This window comes from Kogia breviceps, chromosome 1, assembly GCF_026419965.1.
Source record: "Kogia breviceps isolate mKogBre1 chromosome 1, mKogBre1 haplotype 1, whole genome shotgun sequence".
Taxonomy (NCBI): Eukaryota; Metazoa; Chordata; class Mammalia; order Artiodactyla; family Physeteridae; genus Kogia; species Kogia breviceps.
In genome coordinates, this window is record NC_081310.1 from 114,034,278 (window position 1) to 114,056,991 (window position 22,714).

A 22,714-nucleotide genomic window follows, 5' to 3' on the forward strand; every position below is an offset into this window, starting at 1 on the left:
GAAACTGAGAAGCTGTACGGGATGGCTCAGCTAGACTTTCGCGGAGTAAGAACAAGAAAGCTGCTTTAACAAATACCCATGGGAGGTAGATCTTTGTGAGCATAAAGCAGAAAAAGGTGAGTAGTTTTTCCCATAAATTATCTAATACCTTACATGCTATAAATGAATAGTCCTGGCTCTTTAACTGACTTATTCTCTGGTTGCTGGAGTTTGATTTTTGAAGCTAGAAAACTGGAAAAGCTTTCATATTAACAAACTGTAGCGTAGTCATTTTAGTAGGTCAGGTAACAAAGTCCAGTCTGTTTTATTTCTAACCCAAATATTGCAAATATACAGAAAATTACCAGTACAAAGTTAAACACACCCATATTTATTTACACAATGCTAAAGAAACTTGAGTTTTACTTCCATTTTGTGGAATTTTATTCTCGGGTCTGGCTTTTTTGTGTAACCGACACTGGTCACTGAAACTTGATTATCCCACCTCACATGCAATTCTCTGTCCCAAGAGAACAGAAAACTTGGGTTTTTAGCATACATGCAGTAACGATCTTAATACTGCTCTACACTTTTGTACTGACAGCTTGGGGTGGAGGCAGAGAAGTTACAGAGCAAGGAGGGACCACATGCTGATAGGGAACAAGAGACAAGACAGGGTTGGACAACAGGCACACGGGGACCCTGAGCATTTCTGTGCACGAGGATAAGGAGGTGCCATCAGACCCCTCCTCCCTAGACGTCCAAACACAGGAGGTGGGCAGAATCATCAGGAACATTTAAGTCACCCGACCACAAACTGAGGGCATGCGGAGGATGAGAACTGCATTAAAGACTTGGGACGTATCGATAAATCATTAACATGTACACTATACAGTTTATACATGTATATATGTACACACACATATATATATAGAAAGGTACAGATTAGTTTAAGTTATCCTATATAAACAAGGACGCTTAAAAATGTACCAGTGTGAAAAAATGCATACAGTTAAGTTGTTGAAGACAATTTCTAATTAATGTTCTGATTCTTATTGTTATAATGCAAAGTAGCCAAGAAATCAACATGTTCCTGCTATTTGAATCATCCTCCATGAGGGTGAGGCCTGGGCTCTGCTAGGGCAGGAAAGCACTCCCAGAGCTGCCTGAGCTGGGTGAGTCAGTGGCAGATGGAACAGCAAGTCTGGCACCTGCTGAGTGCCAGTGCTGAAAGTCTGGCCCTCCCTATCACTCCATCATGTGGCAAATCTTAAACTTTGGTTTTTGTTCAAAGGACATGGAAGTCCATGTTAATCTTCCTGCTTGAGGGAAGGTGGTAGCAAAGTTGAAAAGCTGAATCTGTTCCTATTTTAGCAGTTCCAAGTATCTGGGCTTCATGTGGGGCAAGGGGGCGGTACCAAAATTGAGCAGGGCGGGCTCTAAGCCATTGCATACAGGAGTGGGGCTCTTTAAAGCTCTCCGAAAAGGAAAGAGAGAATCTCTCTACCTGAATCATTTGCCTAGAAAATAAAGAAATGACTCAAGTCAGGCCAGTCCTGCCACCTGGGGTGGATGTGAACTGGCCTGCACTCCTCTCTCTATCCTTGTACTGTGATGAAGGCCATGAGAGAATGAGCAATGGTTTACAGAACCAGCGGTGGCCAGCTCATTACTTATCTGTCAGGGATGAAAGGCCAGCTTGGGTATGCAGAGGCCCAGAGGCAAACCTAAGAATTAGAGAGACACACTGTGGAAAGCCTATTCAGAGGCAGACAGCAAATTCTAAGTTTTAGTTACAGCTAATCTGTTGAATCTCTTGAGCCCAGCCTAGAAGTGCCACAATCCTCCAAACACTTTCATTCTTCTAAGGGGCATTCCCATTCGATGAACAGCCTAGGTGTATGCATCCCTGGTCTCTGGTCTCACTAAAAACCAAGGGCCCCCTTACGTCCAAGACACCTGTCCACAGAGCATGAAGGATGATGAGTTCTCTGCCTGGATTTTAGAGCTCAGATCACTTTGGACAGTCTAATATGTCCAACCTACCTTACAGTGCTAACTTCTATTGCTGAAATGATCTTTTGCTATCAAGCCTGAGACTTTACACAACTTTACTTTCAAAGATACTTCTCCTAACCTAACATCGACAGGAAAAATTGGAAATCTTCTTTTCTTAGAAGCTGTCACGGATTTAGGCCGTTTCCCTCTCTGGCTGAGGGCATACACTTGTGTGAGAGCAGGCTGACACAGAAGGCTAACTAGCCAGGCTTGTTAGCAGTCCTCAAACCAACTGAGCTCGCTAGCCAGCCAGGGGTGGGAGGACAAGAAGAATGAAGAGTGTGACTCATCAATGGAGATTCCATTCCTGCACTCTTGAACAGTGACCCTCAACAAGGTGAGGGGCAGTTTCTAAACGCATATTCAAAATTACCATTACTTTTGTTTTCAGCCATGAAAAAACAGGAGAATAAACTCTTCTGTTTACTAAGGTGGCAAAAAAGAGCCGAATACTGCTCTGAAAGAAATGTCACTGATCTGCGTCCTAAAGAATAGCAAGTCGTCTATAAGAAAGCAGCCCTCCTCCAGGTGTTCAGCACTGGCGCGCATCAAAATGTATACGAGATCTGAAGGCAACCACTGGCGTTGATCGTAACATACAGGGACCCTGGCGACTTGCTCCATCTCTAATGGGGATCACAACCCCCACCTTTTTTTTTTTTTTTTTTTTAAATCTCACGAGAATGTTGTAAGGTTCAAATGATATAATGCCAGAGAAAAAGTGCTGTGAAAACTGCCAAGTTCTACGAAAATATTATTATAGGCAAAGAGCCCTAATTTTATACGGTTAGAGAAGAATATTAACTTTCCTACATCTTAAAACTAATCAGAAAATTACCATATATCGGCACACCTACCCCAGCGGGTATATGCGGGGAGAAGAGGTGTATGGTGTAAGTAGGTTTTTTCTGGACATCAAATTCACTTTGGGCAGGAGGTGAGGGCGACTGGGACAAAAGCCGATACTTAATCATTTGTGAGCTGGTGTATCTTTGGAATTACTTTTACTTTAAAAACCTTGTAAAAGGAATGAGCTTTTCCTAAAAGACTAGTGTTCTGTGGCTCTAACAAGTATTAACCCTCTTTACAAAAACTGCACTAACTTTATAGCTCCCTGACTCATTTAAGTTTATTGTAGTTTCAAAGTCTCTAGACTTCTCCATCCATTCCCTCCCCCACTTTCCCTGCGGCTGTGAATCCATTCTGGTGAGGAGAGAACTCAGCCATCTGCTCACGCATTCTGACAACAGTTAATTTGGCACATTTACTTTTTCCTGACTTTCTAGCCATAAAGGGAACTAGCAGCAAAATGGAAGTTTACCAAAGAATGTCCCAATCATAATTATTGGGAGAAACTGTGACCGGCACAGTAGGTATGCTAAGACTGAAAACGTACTACTATATTCCTGTATAGCAAATAGTCAAGCTGTATTAAAACTAACGATTGCAGCTTTCCATCACTATATGGCCACCCCAAAATCCATCTTGCTACATTTTCTAATTTATTTCATTTTTTAAAATGTCAAAAGGAAAATTTTTTAAAATTTAAAATACGAACTTAATGTATCACACAAAACATCACCTCCACTAGAAGTGTGTTTTTCAGTTGGTTCAGCCAAAAGTTTCATGCCAACAAATTACTTGGCAAAGCTGGGGAAAAGGGCAGAGGAGGAGAGTCTGGTAATAAAATTCTGATTTTTTTTAAAAAAAGCCTAAATCTGAAAACATGTCTAGTCATGGCTCCAGGCAGAGCAGCAACCTAAGAGGAAGCAAATAAGCAGCCATTCTAATGATTCACCAAGGAGCCAGCACAGCAGGCAGGAGGGGATGCAGTAGACTGTGATGTGCCATCCTCAGGGGCTGCACGGCCCATGCCACCAGCCACTCCAGCGAAGAGCTCGCTCAGCCTGGGCACACAGCCCAGGCAAGCCTGAACCCAGACCTTGAGCAAGTCCACTGGCACACACACAAAGCATGGCTTGAAAGATCTCGGAAGAAGCAAGAGTTCCTCCTTTAATAAGTGCTAAATCTAGTCAGTTCTCTGCTGCTCCCTTTTTCCTGCCCCAAGTTAAAAATATTGCCCTTTAAGTTTTCCTGATTTAGTGTCTTGGAAGCACATGTAAATTAGTTGCCAAAGGGCAATGAATGAGGGTATTGCCTAATTAAGCAGGGGAAAAGAAAAATCACTGTGGCCTATGGTCCCTGAAAAAACAACAACAACAACAACAACAACAACAAAGCAGGGATCTGTGTGAGGAGCTGGTGTGCAATGTTCTTGGAGCGGGGCTGTCCCCAGATGGAGAAAGGCTGCCCAGGCTGTGCCAGTCATAGCAGCCTCTGTGCTCATCCCTGCGGCTGCTTCGTGTTGCCAGCACAGCCCAGGGACGGCACCAAGTGCTTTGTGAGAGTTGATGCTGAAGCCGGCAGGTGCCCTGGGGCAGGCGCCATGCAAAACATGCAACAGTGGGGTTAGTGAAAAGTTCCCTTCAATTCCATTTCATTTCCCTTAAAAAACAAAAACAAAACCGAAAAGGGCCCGTACCTTGCAAAATGACAGAACTTGAAATGAAAAGTTAAAGAATTAAAAAATTTCCCTCTTTTCTCAGGGCCAATTGTAAGAGTGTTTAGGGTCCCCACCCCCCATTTCTTTAGTGTAGGTCCTTTTGGCTTTGATGGAAGCAGCAGAAACAGAGCTGGGTCCCTCGCAACGGGAAATTTATTTCCCCAAGTCGGAGCCACAGGGAGTGTAAGAGGTACTGCGGTTCCATCATCTGTGCTCAGTCCCAGCTCCTTTGAGGAGCTATTCCAGGAGGTCCTGAAAAGAAAGACATAGGCCATATTATTTACAGACCAAAAAAATCCCTATTTTGAAAGCCATTACCTAGTTTCTGGGCTGGCCAAGTCTTACAGTCATTAAATTGCTGCTTCTAGCTTATACCCTCCTTTGCTTCAATCATTATCTTGATCATGAGTAAGAAAAGATCACCCTTTTAAAAAAATTTATGGACCACCCCTCAGGAAGAAATAGTCTCACCTCATCTGAGTCATCATGATAACCACTTTTATGAGTGTGGGAGGTTGTGTCCAAAGCATCCACACCATCCACACCATTGGCCTCCGCATGTTGCTGGAGCACAGAGTATCGATGCACCAGGAACCTGTGGGTGGAAACCACCGTCAACTCTCACATGGTGAGGAGGGCGGCATTTCTTATAGGACGGTGGATTTTCCAAGTTTTACACACTTGCAGAAATGAGTCACACATACAGGAAGCACAGCCCGTAGCTGGCATATGGAAAATGTAAGGAAAGATTTGGGCCTGATGTTTCAGGAACATCACTTCAACTAGTTAGTTTTGGCCAGGGGCAGACTCAACCGTCTGCCCTCGGCGGACTTTCTGGTTTGATTGATTTCCGTTCCTTACCTTCCCCCACAGACGTATTTCTTCACGATGAGCACTGCTGCCACGACTGTGACCAGCATCAATCCCACAGTAGCCAGGATAATTGGAACAGAATTTGACTTGGAATTCTTGATAAATTAAAACACAAACACAAACAATTTTGGGTGTGCATATTCTAGGACTGAATTCAAAGAGGCTGCTCATTCCCCTATTTCTCTGTTGAATGATCTACAGTCTCTAGGCACCTAATGATGATACTTTCCCAACCCCCGCCCCCAAGATGAACCATCTCAGTGCTACCAGAATATCACAGCTGGCAGAGGGAAACCAGAACTTCAACTGCCTTAAAGCTGTCAGAATGGTGCAAACTCAGTGGCTTCCACGTCAAAGTTACACTGGAAGCCGTAGCAACTACCTAGTTCACATGGTAATTGTGACTGTTCCCCACTACCACTGTTTATAAGTCTTGGAGCTTTTAAGGGTGAAGCAGGAAAGGGAGACTATGATAATAAGTGGGCTGAATGAATTTAAAACAGGGCCATTACCGTGGAAGGAGCTGTGCCAATGTTACGTTAGGTAAGCCATCCTATGACACCAAGATTTATTTTTTACTTAAGTTGTGGTATGTTTTTACAATAAGCTTTCCGTATCATTGTTTGAGTGTGACCTACCTGCTTTTGGGTGGGAGATAGGGAGTGTGTGTTTTCAATGTATCCAAGAGGAGGCAGAGCTGGATTCTGGGACAAGTTGTGTCCCTGTGGGCGGGAGTCCTGTGCAATCACACACACAAACACTCTGAGGACAGCCACCAGGAGTGCGGGGCGGGGATGCAGAGGAGGAACTTGCCCCCGACAAGTACACACACCCACACATTTTTCTCCCACTGCCTTCTTAATCCCACCCCTTGTCAGGCCCTCATCCCTTAGAAGGTTAGATAGGAGGGAACTGCAGATTGTCCACCTCTCAATTTCCAGATTAGGAACCTGGGGCCCAAAGTTTACCGCCCCAAGTCTCACTGCTGGGCCAGTGCTTCTTTATCAAGAGGTTTCCTCTTTACCATATCCCCATATCCCAGCCAGATAGTTCAGTGCTACAGAACTGTAATCAGCCCTAAAACTTGCTTCTAAATCAAAACCAGCCCCTTATTACCATAGTTCAGTTTTTCATTCTGAACACACTTGACATGACTCGGCACAGAGATCCACCCTACCTATGGTCCAGTGTCCTTCCCTTCCACATGTGTAAAACTCCAGCCCTTTACAACCGAACTTCTTGAGTCTTTTTCCTAAATGACTCTGAGCCTCAGAAATTTCCTCAACTGTATGCATCTAAGACTTGGAAAAACTTTACTGAATACCATTTTTTTTTCCCCGACAAAAACGTTTTCAGTAGATGAGCTTATTGTTGGGTTATGTGACCACCTGACAGTTTCCTGTACGAAGGGAAGCCTGACAGAAGTTGTCTGGCCACTTGTACTCAGTAATAGAGTTCTTGACACTGTAACTTTGACTATTCCTGGCAGAACTTGAAACCCCACTTGTATCTAAACCAGATCTACTTTAATATACCTGCTTTTCTGGACTCAGAAAGTTGCTTGTGCACTTCTTTTTCAAATCTTTCACTTCTCGAACAGGATTCACTCCGCCCTGGCATCTGTCTCCTGGAATTTTCCGGTACCTGAGAGGCAGAGAAAATTTGTTAACAGAATACAAGGATGTACTTCTGGATTCTTGTTTACTTCCTGAAAACAAGATTTTTAAAGTTGCAGAAAAACTTCTGGTCATTACACCATCTTTCAGGTCTTGGGGGAGATCTGCAGGGATGTTTTGGGGATATTCTGTGTAGTTTCAGTCCTTGGACAGACCACACATCCCTTGCCTTGCTGCAGGGACATGCCACCTTTCTGCCTTAAGAGACTGTGTCAAAGAACTGTGACCAGGGAAAGCACGTCAACACACGGTACATAAACCACAAGGGAGGGGAGTGTTTATCAGGGAAGGAGGCAGTGAGCCTCCTCTAGAGCAGCGCTCTCTACTGTGGTGGCTATTTACACTTAGATTAATTAAAATAACTTCAGTTCCTCACTCACACTAGTGTCAACAGCCACACAGGGCAGGGCTGGTGGCGACCGCATCAGACACAGCAGATTATAGAACATTTCCCCCATCACAGAAAGTTTTAGTAGACAGTATTTTTCTAGAGTGCTCTCAAATACTGCTCAGAACTATGCGGAGAGACGCAGCTTTCACTCTGCACAGTGGAAACTCAGTCCCGATACGGGAGAAGCAGCCATCTCACCCATTTGTCGTCAAATGCTCTTCTCTCCCGTACAAACAAAACTCTAGGTCGTGGCCCTTCAGTTCTGGCTGTTCCACACACTCGGAGTCATTTTCTGGACGGAAGTAGCCAAAATCACTGTAAGAATCAGCAAATAAGGTATCTTTCAAAGTTGCTGAAAGACAGGAAGCGACTAGCAATGAAGGCTTTATATGGGGCAGTGGATGGTCAATATTCCAGTTTTGGGTTGCCAGAAAGAAGCTAAGGAAGCCTGTGACATATAAAGAGGTCTGTTTAGGAAAAAAAAGCACATGGGGAGGGCTGAACTGAGGGAAAATAGCTTATGGATTGGGCCTGGCGGACTTCAGACTCAGTAGCTAGGAGGCCCACACAGACAGCTCAGGCTCCGGGAAGGGAAGGAGGGCAGCCTGCAGGGGGTGGGGACTCATGTGACTAAGACACAGAGAAATAGTACGTCAGCAACAGATCTAAACTCTGGGACACTTAGCAACTCTTTTATTTCTCTCCAAATAACTCATTCACCCATGTTCTACCCATGGCGGGTATATTAAACCTTTCCTGCCTTCCCCACTTCCGTGTCCCTCTTAGTTTCTTAGATGGTCCCTGCTGCCAATGTGAATGCCTGTTCCTGCCCACCATTCCATCCCATCTCTCCATAGCGCCACCTATCTGCTCTTTCTCTGCTTTCCCCAAAGAAAAGACATGAGCGGCCTCGGTCCCATCCTTCCTACTGCCCCTGGGCGGGGGCTTGCTTCATGGACAGCGTGGCAGTGACCACTAGTCCCACTCGCCTGGAGGCTTCTCCTTAGCCTAAATCTGTCCTCTTCCTTCACCACCCTCTCTCCTTTACTGGCCAGATTTCTTAAAAAATATTTTTTCCTTGTTCTGTTTTACTCATTTACTTTTTATTCTATGCATTTGGGCTTCGACCCCACTCTGCAACCTTGAAAATGAATGTCTGTGGCCCCCCAGGGCTCACCAGTCATCCAACCTAGGGGGCTCTGTCTCGTTCACTCTGACCACCTATCCTGGGGCACCTGCCACACTGCTGTGCCCCGCCCACTGAGGCCCTGAGAGCTGCACTTGCCTGTTTCTTTGGTCACTGCTTGTTCTGCTCTCTTCCTAACCCGTAAGTGCAGATGTTTTCCAAGATCCTATAATTCATTCTCTTACTCTGTATTTGCTCCCCCTTCATGAGCTTAACTATTTGTTGCAACTAAAACTTCTAGGTTTTACCTCTCTTGAGCTCTAATCCTACATTTCCAAATACCTGCTGGACACTGCCACCTAAATCTGCTGACAGAACCGCAAAAAAACAAAACATTCAAAATACATCACGTTTCCTCCTTCGTGCCAGTCCCTCTGGTCATTTCCTCCGTTTGTCCAGGACACTACCTTCCTTCCCACCATCTAAGTTGGAAACAGCCTGAGCACCCCCATCTGGACCCACTCACTTCTTTATCGTGACTACTGTGACGTCCCCTCATGGCCTATCTTCCAGCACACCCTTCCTGATCACGCTGTTGCGGGGGTCTAAGCCCACATCAGTCCACGGGCTTTAATGACCTGCTTCTTCTCCGATGTGCATGGTCAAATCCTACAGCTCGTCAGGGCTCAGCCCAAACGCAACCTCCTCTACAAAGCCTTCTTTGACCCACCTACCACCTTTCAGCTCTGGATGGAACAGTCTCTCCCTTTTCTAAATCCCAAGGATCCCACCTTCTGTTTCAAACATAATTATGTGCATCTTACCAGGAGAGTCTATAATAAACTTCCTGTTATCACTTTGCACTGCTCTGTGCATAGAAAATATTCAATGAATATTTGGTAATATATAGATGCTGCTTGTACTTCAAGCCTTTCTGACAAATATTTAAGGAAGAGGGTAGAGAGAACAAAAGATACAGAAGACACCACGCCTCCAATAGCAAGGAGAAATTTCTGGCAAAAATTTTATGTGTTCAATCCAAAATTTCAGTGACCATACCCTTCCCACTCACAACGTACACATTTCTCAAGCATGTGGGGTACAGTGTGCAGGCTCTGGAGCTTAACGGCCAGGTTCACATCACACCTCTGTCACATGGTGGCAAATCAGTCATAACCTCTCTGTACCTTCATTTCTCCCTTTGTGAAATGGAAATAACCAGAGTACCTCTCTCACGGGGCTGCTGAGGGGAAGTGTAAACAGAGGTACTGCTAAAAATCGTCAGCTGCTATCATTATGACTATGTGATTATCAAATACAATATGTGTTCAAAGAGTCTGGAGTTTAATGGTGGAAGCAAATCTATACGCAATAATTAAAATATGGTAAGTACTGTATTAGGAGCCTAGATGAGGAAAAGCTGGGGAAGGCTTTAAGAAGGCGGTATCTGAGCTAAGTATTAAAGGCCAAGTAGGAATTCACCAGGCTTGGGGGTCAAGCAGGGAAAGACTTCCAGGAAGAAGCAGCAGCATGCACAATGGCATGGAGCTCTGAAGAAGCACAACGTGTTTGGAAAATAGCAGAAGCTCAGGTGACCGAGAGCCACCCTGTGTGCAGTTAAGGATGGGAGACAGCCCTTCAGAGTTTGGCAGTATCAATAAGCTCTAGCCCTATTACAACATCAAAGTGATCTGAGTGATATTTTCCCCTGTGGAAATAGAGAAGGGAGGACCCCTGGCCATTCCACAGATATGAGCCACACAGGAGGAAACACACTGGGTCAGACTGCAGTTTGCTCAGTCCTGTATTCTCTGTCACCTGCAGTTCAGGAGAATACGTTGTGGGAGGACAGGACTGCTATCAGCCTGCCTTCTTTTCCAAATCCACTTCTACCTCCTGTCAGTATCTTTTGCAGGTAACAAGTTCCATAAGATTAGTACCTGTGATGTGAAGCAGTTCCTCTTATTTGCCCTAAGTTACCTTGCTTAGGCTACCTAGGGACTCCCTCACCCTTGTATAATCAACTAACCCTGTGCCAGCCAAGTAACTAATCCTTAAGCCTGCACGGTCGTGAACTCTAGGGAGTCCACCTTGATGGCCTCTAAGCCTTGATGGCACATACAGACCATACATACTGATGTCACCTCCTCTCTCAGGACACATCCACACTCTTTCCGCCTTCAGTCCTGCAGATGACCCCAAACCTAGTACCCTACCTGCTACACCCAGGCTGTCAGGCTACTTGCTAAAGTCCAGTTTCCTCTTAGCTCCTGTACCACTTTTCTTGGTGTTTCTGTCCTATCATCTTCTCTCTCTCTCCTTTTCAATTCTCATCCTCCTTATGTACCTCTCTCCTTCCCACCATTGCCAAATCAGGATGTCCAGGGGTTGTTGCTGGTTCCGGCCAATAAGTAACTGATACGATGTTATCTGTTCAAACTATCAACAACTCTGGTTCCCTTTCTCTGTGCCTCAATTTCCTTAATAAGAAGCAACAGTTCTCCACTCTTAAGAAGGGAAAGAAAAGGATTTAAATATTTTTGAACTGTCTTTTGCCTCCTCCAGCACGGGAAATGGCTGATAGGGATCTGAGGGATGCTAATACCAGAGGAAGTCCTCCAGGGAGCAGGGACAGACGGACGGCTGCTTGGTCACAACATAGTCCCGACCATTCTGACAGACAGATGACTTGCGTAGCCGTAGGTACTGTTCTTTATAGCCTAAAATGCAGCCATCTCCATAATCTCCAGGGTCTGTGGAGTGAGCCAGCCATATGGTATAGTCCTTCTCTTCACCTAAAAGAAAGACAGGCTGTTCAGGAAACTGCATGGGACAGAACCCACCCATGTGAGGCAGCTGCCAGGCAACAGGAAGAATGAGGAGAAGAAAAGTAAGGATGTCTGACTCAACCTATTGCTTCACTTTGGAATTGCAAATGAAAGTTAACACTAGTGGGAGCCTACCAGCAATTGGCTTTTCTTCATGCCAAGGGAGGAGTCTTTGCATCTCACGGTCCATTTGAGTTCTAGGAAAAACCTTATTTTTGAAGCGGGGAGCGGGATGGAGAACCTCTAAGGTTCCTTCCAGACTGAGAAGCTGCTGTCTTTAATTCTTGCACACCTGTGCCCTTGGTCAGCAGGAGCTGTCAGAGGTAAGCAACCAGATGCTTGCCTTTAGGACAAGACACCAATTAGCCAAAAGCATGGGTTTAATTTCACTATGGGTTAGTTTGCTTCAAACGGAAGGGGAAACATACTTTCTAGACTTTTAACTGTTGTTGACTGGCTTTCAAATGAAGACTGTGATGACAGTCAACCTGGCTTAGTTTGTCATATCATCCACTCCTGGAAAAATGACTCAAAGGCTGTGGCCTAAAGACTGTGGATTAGGTTTTTATCTTTTGGGATGTGAAGACCAGCACAGGGCCTGTTAAAGAGCAGGGGCTTAACAAATCTTTTAATGATGTTAAACTTTAGGGATAACTGTAGAGCTGCCTGCTGAGGGGAAAACTCATAAGCCAGCTCCTTTACAGCCTATTTGTGAATTTAGATTATAATGACTCTCCGATTTTAAATCACTGAAACATCTTGTAGAAAAGTAAGGTCCAAACTGAGTGCTTCTGCTTCCTGCAGGACTCACTACATTAACATGCTGAGGAAACGGGCCCCTAACACAGCCTAGTAACAGTCAGGACCAAATTTAACCAGAGTTTCTCGAAACTTAAGTCTTCTATCATATTATGCCAGAAAGCAACTATGGGTCATGGGTGGTCACTTTTTCTCCAGTTTTTTCTTTTATCCTCCATGTTTTCAGGACAATGTCAACATCTTTGGTACTGGGGGCCTGGGTTTGCTTGTGATTCTTTAGGAACACCTGGCAATGAATATTTTAACTTCTCTGAAGCCATTCTCTAGGCCTTTAACATGCCTTCCAGTTTGAAGTCACAGCATTCTGAAATGGTGAAGCCAAACTCTTTGCATGAAAACTTCCTCACTTCAACATTTTGATAAGTGACACACTCAGTTAGATGCTCTTTGTAACACACTTTCCTCTAGAGTTTCCTCTACAGTTTTGCTGTAATCAAGTGTGAAAAACCCTGAAGTGTTATGAAATAATTTTAGACAAACATAAACATGCATTATACTTACAAGCAGAAAAATCTCTCAGAAAATTCTACAGAGATCTAAAGTGTAAAACTGTACTCTCCTAGATGTCCACATGCGGCTGGTCTGAATTGAGATTTACCTTAAGGGTGAGTGTAAAATATGCACTGGATTTTGAGGCCCTAGTTAGAAGAAAAAGAATGTAACAGATGGCCAAAAAGCACATGAAAAGATGCTCAACATCACAAATTATCAGAGAAATGCAAATCAAAACTACAATGAGGTATTGCCTCATACTGGTCAGACTGGCCATCACCAAAAAGTCTACAAATAATAAATGCTGGAGAGGGTGTGGAGAAAAGGGAACCCTCCTACACTGTTGGTGGGAATTTAAATTGGTACAGCTACTATGGAGAACAGTATGGAGGTTCCTTAAAAAACTAAAAATAGAACTAGCATATGATCCAGCAATCCCACTCCTGGGCATATATACAGAGAAAACCATAACCCAAAAGGATACATGCACCCCAATGTTCATTACAGCACTGTTTACAATAGCCAAGACATGGAAGCAACCTAAATGTCCATCGACAGAGGAATGGATAAAGAAGATGTGGTACATATATACAATGGAATATTACTAAGCCATAAAAAGAATAATGCCATTTGCAGCAACATGGGTGGACCTAGAGATTATCGTACCAAGTGAAGTAAGTCAGACAGAGAAAAACAAATACCATATGATATTGCTTATATGTGGAATCTAAAAAAAAGGTACAAATGAACTTATTTACAAAACAGAAATAGAATCACAGATGTAGAAAACAAACTTATGGTTACCAGGGCAGAAAGGGGGGAGAGGGATAAACTGGGAGATTGGGACTGACATACACACACCTATATATACAATAGATAACTAATAAGGACCTACTGTATAGCACAGGGAACTCTACTCAATACTCTGTATTGACCTATATGGGAAAAGAATCTAAAAAAGAGTGGACATATGTATATGTATAACTGATTCACTTTGCTGTACAGCAGAAACTAACACAACATTGTAAATCAACTATACTCCAATAAAAATTTAAAAATATCTTAAAGAAAGAATGTAAAATATTTCATTAATAATTTTAAAATATTGCTCACAAGTTAAAATGATAATATTTTGGACATACTGAAATAACTATATTATTAAAATAAATTTTGCCTCTTTTACTTTTATAATGTAGCCAGCTGATAGAATAATTTAAATTATATACGTGGCTCTCATTTTATTTCTCTTGGACAGTACTAATCCAAAGAGGGAAGTGCTTTTCTGGTACCATCCCTTTGCCTGCTAACTCACATAGAACATCCTTCAGTCCTCTTTCACACACATGATTTTCTTATTCCAGCTAGAAGAAATTAAACTGAATAGGTTATTTAGGAAAATGAGCTTAAAAGTTTCTGGTAGAAAAGTTCAAAGGAGACACTCACAGTTCCTTTCAAGGATATCTTTAAAATCGATGGTGTAGGAGACCCACTGGCGACTTAGGAAAGATTCTGTGAAACCCCAGATGCTGATGTTCATAGACTTAGCTCCGGGTTCTGAAGCCAGGCCAGTAAAGTAGATAGGCTCCCTGGTAAACATGTAGGTTTGCCAGCACTGACCCTCGTCTGTGGAGAACCTGAAACCACAATTAGAGAAAGATCATGAGAGAGGATCAACATTTTATGGGAATATCAGGAAACCACCAGCTGTTTGATCCCAAATTAGAGAAAAACTCTCATATTTAGGTGATGGCTTAGTGACTATTATATTAATTTGTAATGCCTATAGTTAATGGGAAAAAGGGATTCACTCAAATAATGGAAGAAAATGCCTTTATAAAAATTCTTCCAAAGCAAAGAAAGGATAGTGACCCATGTAAGAATGAGCTTCTAAGTCAACAAACAGAAATTATATAATAAGAACTTGTACTTAAGGAGTCATTTCCCCTCCAGAGTGCTTAAATGCTCCCATAATATTCTTGTTGGGAGGGAGAAGAGTATTTTTTTAAAGTGACGAAAAGTGTTAGCTAGAGGGAGTCGGAGGAAAAAACAAAGCCATTTAATTTGAGTTGCTCTAAATGCAATCCTTTCAATAACCTTCCCTACAGCTCTGTAGAATGCACTAATCTGAATCAGGGACTGTAACTTCCCCCCAACAAACCGACAAACATCCCACAGTTGCTCTCTATGCAGATAGTGTGGGTGGAGCTGAGCTCATGCATACTTAATCACATTGATAGGACGGCTGCTGTGCTCGATGGCTACAATGATGCCTCCGGAATCCAGGATGGTGTAATAGTGAGGTCCTTCCAGCATCTTCAGCCAGGAGTAACCCCCATCATCTGAGATGTACACATCCGGGATCATCACTGAGATGGCATCCCCCACGCTACCTACAACACAATCCACCATCTCATCAGCAAAGTCAGCAACGAAACAGAGAGGATTTACTGTCAAGAGAATAATTCTGAATGAGTTTATTCTGATTATTTCCCATCATGCCTCTTGTAATTGAAAAAAAGGCCACTGACAATTTGGTAAAGGGAGAAGTCATGTTGCTCTCTGATGAGAGTCTATGAAAAACCCACAGTATCATTATCTTGCAAGAAATTCTGCAAAGGATGGTAAAAGCCACGTATGGTGGTTTTCTCACAGGGTTTGACACTGTGACTGAATTTCAGTGTGCTCAGCCACTTCTTCCTGTGGAAGTGAGGGTGGGCTGCTTACCGTGGGCAATGACTATGCCAACAGCATTAGGCTCTGAGAGTGGGGCCATTGGAACGTTTAGTTTCTGGGAGATGCTGTAGGAGGCGTGAATATGAAGGCTGCACTGTGGAAAGAAAGCAAAGCTTAGATTAAAACCAAAGGTGCATTTTTTTTACTCATCTCACACAGTCTTCTAATAAGGCTTTGAATGTACTAACCCAGACTTCCGTGGGATACTCTTTTTTAAAAAAAATGTGGTAAAAATCACATACCATAAAATTTATCATCTTAACCATTTTTAAGTGTGCAGTTCAGTAGTGTTAAGTACATTCACACTGTTGTGCAGCCGTATCACCACCATCCATCTCTGGAACTTCTGTGTCCTGCAAAACTGAAACTCTGTGCCTGTTAAACAGTAACTCCCCATTTCCCCTTCCCTGATGCTGCCAACTACTATTCTACTTTCTGTCTCTATAAATTTGACTAGTCTAGGTACTTCATATAAGTGAAACCATACGGTATTTGTCCTTCTGTGACTGGCTTATTTCACTTGGCATAATGTCCTTACAGTCCACCCATGTTGCAGCATGTGACAGAATACCCTGCCTTTATAAGACTGAATATTATTCCATTGTATTTATATACCACATTTTGCTTATTCATTCATCTGTCAATGGACACTTAGACTGCTTCCATCTTTCAGCTATTGTGAATAATGCCGCTTATAAACATGCATGTTCAAATATCTCGAGACACTGCTTTCAATTCTTTGGGACATATACCCAGAAGTGGAGTTGCTGGATCATATGGTAGTTCTACAATTAACTTTCTGAGGAACCCTCATATTGTTTTCCATAGCAGCTACACAATTTTCATTCCCACCAGCAGTGCACAGGGTTCCAATTTCTCCACATCCAATCAACACTTGTTATTTTTTATTTTTTGGATAGTAGCCATCCTAATGGATCTGAGGTGATCTCTCACAAGTGATATTGAGCATCTTTTCATGTGCTTACTGGCCATTTGTGTATTTTCTTTAGAGAAATGTTATTCAAGTCCTTTGCCCATTTTTAATGTGGGTTATTTGTTCTTTTGTTATTGAGTTATAGGCTCAGTGGGAGATATATATATATATATATTTTGCGGTACGCAGGCCTCTCACTGTTGTGGCCTCTCCCGTTGCGGAGCACAGGCTCCAGACGCACAGGCTCAGCGGCCATGGCTCACGGGCCCAGCTGCTCCGCGGCATGTGGGATCTTCCCGGACTGGGGCGGGAACACGTGTCCCCTGCGTCGGCAGGCGGACTCTCAACCACCGCGCCACCAGGGAAGCCCTCAGTGGGATATTCTTGATTCTGAAATGCATTCGTATATTTGGGAAAAAACTATGCAATTATTTTCGCATGTGTAATCTGTCTTAGTTTACTTTATTCCTGCACTACACCAAAGCCTCTGATCAATATTTAAAGTATGATTCCACGCAAATAAACTTGATGAATGCCTGATATACTTCAGATGCTATACAAGATGTGGCAGTGATTTGAATAAGACCCAGTCCTGTCTTTAAGAAATATTTCTCAGAAACTAGTTGGGGTATAAAGCAGGATGAAAATTAGTGCTTTACAAGAGGTTCAAATTGGTTAAAATGCTAATATTATGCCATGTATATTTTACAGCGATAAAAAAAAGCTTCAAGCAAACTGCTAATGAAACGAAGAGCAATGATTAGTTCTAACTGAAGATGGGCACTAAGGATGGTTAGGATGTCCACTAACCCTAATGAACTGGGAGTAGGGAGACAGGTACAACTTCCCCAGGAATAATGTGGGCAAGAGGCAGCTACGTGCAGGGTGTTCCAGGAGCAGCAGAAGTTACAAGGGGTGTGCCAGTGATAAAATGGGCAATGACAATGAAAAGGCAGAAGATAGCCTGACAGGGGAGGAGGGAACCTTCATTCGCCAGATCACAGGCAAAGGGGAACCACAAAGAGTGTTGGGGAGGGAGAGACACAGCAGCGTGAGGGTGTCAAGGTAAGTAAAGAGGCCACTGTACCTGCCCAGGGCGAGGCCAGGGTGGAGGGATGGAAAAAGGGGAGCAGGAGAGGGAGAGCCACTCCACAGCACTCATGAATACAGAGAAGAGAGAGGGTGTGAAGGGGGTGGTGTAGGTACATTTATCTCACACTGTCTGAGGCTCTTAAAACAAAACAGAATGCCCAGCCGGGACAGCAGAGTGCATATCAGCCACAGGTACTCCGAGGGGAGCTTGGAATTACCAACACTGTCACTTTTGAAGAAAACTCCCAGGGTTCCACTAAGCTCCTCTCAAATTCTGTAAAAGTCAGACATAAAGCTTGTTTTTTTTTTTTTTTTTTCCTTTTTTTCTTGGCTGTCAAGACCTGTCAGTCATGAAACCTGGGATCTCCTGAAGCAATGTGTTTGTATTTCTAGTTCTCGGTCTCTCCTCATAGGGCTCATCTCCTGCTTCCACATGCCACACCAGGTCACCACCCATACCCACCGGCCACGTGGAGGCTTGGCAGAGGGGAAGAGAGGCCAAGTTCTCCTTCATTTGTTTCTGGCCAGTATGGCTTTGGACTGCTCACGAATGGCTGGTCTATGGCTTTCTGTAGAATTCCTGAAGTTTCATAGCTGCCATCATGAACTCCTAACTAATCACCGGCCCATCTGTCCACTCTGGTTTTTTTTTTTTTTTTTTTTTTTTTTTTTTGCGGTACATGGGCCTCTCACTGTTGTGGCCTCTCCCGTTGTGGAGCACAGGCTCCGGACGCGCAGGCTCAGAGGCCATGGCTCACGGGCCCAGCCGCTCCGCGGCATGTGGGATCTTCCCGGACCCGGGCACGAACCCATGTCCCCTGCATCGGTAGGCGGACTCTCAACCACTGTGCCACCAGGGAAGCCTGTGTCCACTCTGTTTTCATTCAGCAGTTTAGTACAACACAAATTGTTAGCCTTCAATTTTGTTTTTCTTTAAAGACAAGCCATAATATTTTGGTCTTTCTTCGCTGTTCCTATTTCCTACATCCTAATTAATTTCAACCCCTCATTTAGAAATTTTCCATCTTTATCTGTAGACCCTCATCAAGTACAAAACTTCATTATTCAAAAGGCTGGCACTAATAAGAGCAGAACAGAATAGCTTCTTTGCTCCAAATACATATGACAGTTGGAGTAAAACAAACCTCGTTCTTATTTTTTGCAGTAGCATCACATTCACTGTTCTCAGGCTTCCTCAGGTGCTTCCACCTTCCTCCTTGGTCAAAAGTGATCATAGTCTGGATAGAATTATCTGAATAGGAAAAGGATGATATTAAGCCTGATACACTGGAAGCACCCTATTAAATTCAGTTTATCATTGCATAACTCTCCCCTAACAGAGACTATATAACACCGTTAGAACCCTGGAGTCCCACAAGCTTGTTACATCCAGTGAAATGGCTCAGTGGTGAGTATGATATTTGAAGGAGGCTTCCCACCTGAACAGGATCCAACTGATCCCAGAAATCATCTACACTGGTACTCTTGTAAAAAGATACCTTTATCTCTTTACCAGCACTAACAGGTTGACGTCTGTTCTTCTTCCTTGTTTGCTTGCCTTGGAAGTAAAATCTACAGTGGGAAGGCATTCTAATCGTGACTCAGACAAGGCCATAATACGGTGCTTGTTTTAGTGAATCTCAAGATTTGAATGTATCTGCATAAGTCTGTTAATAATTCCTAATTTCTGTCTCTCTGCCACTCCATATCCTATCCCTCTTTTACCTTTTCCTTTTTTTTCTTCATGTGTCTTCCCCATTCTCTATTCTTAATGAGATAAACTGTTGTTGCAGGTTTAAATTCAAAGATATTATTCTTTGAGTTTCTCAAGGAAAATCAAAAAAGAAAGCAAATAAGGTAAATTTCATTTATTCAATAGATGTTTTATTGCCTGTCCACTATGTGAAAATTGCTGTAAGGCTTTGGGAATATATCAGTGAACAAATCAGGAAAAAAAACTTTGTGAAATATATATTCTAGTAGGGTGAGGCAGACAAACACTAGACATTGTACATAGGTAAATTAGATAGTATGTTAGAAAATAAGTGCTATGGAAAAGACTTGCACAGCTAGAGGGGGACTGAGAGTGTGCGTGTGTAGGGGCAGGCAGACTGACATTTAAAATAGGATAGTCAGGGCAGGTCTCATCAGAAAGTAACATGACCAAAGGCTGGGAGGAGGAAAGTGTCAGCCTTGCAGATATCTGGGGAAAGAGAGAGAACAGTCAGTGCAAATCTCTCAGCCACGGTGTGCGATTCTGATGTGTTTAAGGACTGGCAGAGGGCTGGAGTGACTACAGGAGAGTGAGCAAAGCACAGAGGAGATGGAAGTGAGGTCAGGGAGGAACTAGGGTGTCAATATCACTTGGACTTTGCAAGGTCTTTACAAAGTGAAAACAAATATCCCCCACCTCCTTCTAAAAAGTGAATACATAAATAAACAAAACCTAAACAAATCTTTGTACGTTAGAGTAATGTGTTTACTTGTACAACTGGGCCACAGTAAAGGTAAGGTCTGAGAACCACTGAAGAGAACGCAAGAGGAACCTCGGCTAGGTATCACTCCGCCCTCCACAAGGCGAAAAGCAGTAAGTGGTCTAAACTCCTTCCTGTAGGCCTGAACCTCCCAACACAGAAGACTTATTTTATAAACAACGTAGAACCCCCCAAATCTTTCTTTCTGCCTGATGCTGTTTTGTTCTTTCTTATTTCTATTTACCAAAACTTATTTAAAATAGAGAGCCAGAATTTACATGGATAGCCTTGTTAACTAGGCAAGCAACATTACTGGGGAGGATAGGATCCTCAGTTTCCCCAAAAGCCTCCACCCCCAACATGTTCAGCTGAAGGAGAGCTGTGCCGAGACCCACCTTCTGAGAGCACACTTGTCATGTAGACCCCACGGAGGGAGGTCACGTTGGTAAAGTCTGTCTCGCCACCTGTGGTTGTGTAGAGATGTCGGTCCAAGGACTTGGAATAGACAATGCCTCGATCGTCCGAGGTAAATATAGTGCCAAATCCGGTATCTGGAATAGGCAAACAAACAAAAACACTGAGTCTTGGGAGGGAACAGAGAGAAAACAATAGTCTAGTCATACACATGACACATGACTGACTGCACACCTCAGCCAACTGTCTCTCTTCATGATGTACACACAGACCTGAGAGTCAATCAAGGTTTGATACTCAAGATCTTCATGGCCACCTTTAATTCTAGTACCCAGCTTAGTGCCTGAAATATAGTAGATGCTGAATTTGTTGAATAAATTAATCAGATGTTACAGAAAAGCTCTTCTCAGTTATACTCTGGTGGCAGAGGCACTGTATTTAGCTTCATATCTTACACATCTTTAAATCTTTACACTCTAAAATAATGCTTCTCAAACTGTGGTGAAATTTTAAAATTTCAATTATGTCACAAACTGATGCTTTTGTAAATATAACAAAAATTTATCACTAGAAAAATGAAATACAAAAGAAAGAAAAAATATAATCCTCAAAATTTTTTTTATTATTAGAGTCAACAGATAGAAAATTTCTTTGTCAAAGGGCTGTAAGAGTTTCTAAATGCTTGCTCTTCCTTTCCATACATATTTGGTAATACAGAATTTGAAAATCAGTACCAGTCCTCCGACCATTCTTTGAGCAGCACTGCTCTAGAACACCTGGACATACTATACAAACCATCTTAGAGGGTCAAAGCAAGTGGCCTTTTTAACAGAGGCTACATATCATCTCTAAGACAGAGTATTCAGTAGGCCACTAATAAATTCCTAGGGGTAAAAGGAAAAATTGACACGTAAGAACGAAAGCTACTAAAATAGGGTTCAGAGCTTAAATCTCTGTGCTTCAAGGGTGAGCCGCTGCACAGCTCTTACCTCCAGGTTCGTCTACATGCATGAACACCATGTCATCATTAGCTGCTAGAATAGAATAGAATTGTTCCTGCCCCACAGAGGGGAGTTGGGCCATGCTCCATGTGTCCCCTTGATCTGTTGACACATGAATCCTTCTTGTTGTATCCTGGAACAAATGCCAATATTTATCTTTTAAATTTTCTACCAAGATGCCATGTGCAGTGACACAAATAGGTACATTATTATTAATAATTATATGTATCATTATCCATTTCCTCACTGGGTACAACTGTTAAAAATGAAAGGGGGGCTTCCCTGGTGGCGCAGTGGTTGAAGAGTCTGCCTGCCTATGCAGGGGACACGGGTTCGTGCCCCGATCCCGGAAGATCCCACATGCCGCGGAGTGGCTGGGCCCGTGAGCCACGGCCGCTGAGCCTGCGCGTCGGAGCCTGTGCTCCGCAACGGGAGAGGCCACAACAGTGAGAGGTCCGTGTACCGCAAAAAAATAAATAAATAAAAATGAAAGGTCCTAGTACCAATTACCAAAGCTATTTCTAACCTCTTGCAAAGATCCAGGCACTGAACAATCCATCTTATTGTAAGTAAGGTTATCCTGGTTTCCTCTTTGGCTTCTTCATTATGGTGTGGCCCCCTAAGATATTAACCTCCTAACTTCTGACATGCCAATTTCCTTCAATAGAGATTAGGGTTTGTCGGGACCATCATTAGTGTGGCTCTATAGCCATTTGCATATGCTTGCTCAGATAATTCTTTTTATTTTTTAATTGATTAATTACTTTATTTATTTTTGGCTGCATTGGGTCCTTGTTGCTGCACACGGGCTTTCTTTAGTTGCGGTGAGAGGGGGCTACTCTTCGTTGTGATGCCTTCTCACTGCAGTGGCTTCTCTTGTAGCGGAGCATGGGCTCTAGGCGCGTGGACTTCAGTAGCTGTGGCACGCAGGCTCAGTAGTTGTGGCTCGTGGGCTCTAGAGTGCAGGCTCAGTAGTTGTGGCACACAGGCTTAGTTGCTCCGCGGCATGTGGGATATTCCTGAACCAGGGCTCGAACCCGTGTCCCCTGCATTAGCAGGCGGATTCTTAACCACTGCACCACCAGGGAAGCCCTCAGATAATTCTTAAAATGATGACTGCTGCAAAGAAGTTTGGTCCCTTTGAGACAGTCCTGGCATAATCCAAATAATTAGATAATTAAGGGTCTAGAAAATGAAGATGAAACGCAGGCTTGGGAGATCCTGAGCGAAGTCAAAATGTGACATGTCTCCTCTTTTTTTT

General features: G+C 43.3%; 1 protein-coding gene across 4 annotated transcripts in view; it reads right to left on the reverse strand.

Annotated features, from left to right (window-relative positions):
• Positions 1 to 270: 270 nt before the first annotated feature.
• Positions 271 to 22,714, reverse strand: part of SORT1 (sortilin 1) — a 73,959-nt gene continuing 51,515 nt past the window's right edge. For 2 of the 4 annotated variants that reach the window (XM_059042100.2, XM_059042008.2), the window contains exons 9-21: positions 21,442 to 21,586; positions 20,434 to 20,589; positions 18,710 to 18,816; positions 15,530 to 15,632; positions 15,027 to 15,195; positions 14,249 to 14,439; positions 11,272 to 11,461; positions 7,739 to 7,855; positions 7,009 to 7,117; positions 6,112 to 6,210; positions 5,462 to 5,568; positions 5,072 to 5,195; positions 2,708 to 4,852 (exon numbers count right to left, since the gene is read on the reverse strand). In XM_059042100.2, the coding sequence (XP_058898083.1) occupies positions 4,838 to 4,852; positions 5,072 to 5,195; positions 5,462 to 5,568; positions 6,112 to 6,210; positions 7,009 to 7,117; positions 7,739 to 7,855; positions 11,272 to 11,461; positions 14,249 to 14,439; positions 15,027 to 15,195; positions 15,530 to 15,632; positions 18,710 to 18,816; positions 20,434 to 20,589; positions 21,442 to 21,586 (1,632 nt within the window). In that variant the 3' untranslated portion in view covers positions 2,708 to 4,837. Of the gene's footprint in view, positions 4,853 to 5,071; positions 5,196 to 5,461; positions 5,569 to 6,111; positions 6,211 to 7,008; positions 7,118 to 7,738; positions 7,856 to 11,271; positions 11,462 to 14,248; positions 14,440 to 15,026; positions 15,196 to 15,529; positions 15,633 to 18,709; positions 18,817 to 20,433; positions 20,590 to 21,441; positions 21,587 to 22,714 lie in introns of all 4 variants that reach the window. The other 2 variants (XM_059042179.2, XM_059042264.2) reach the window with 2 other exon arrangements.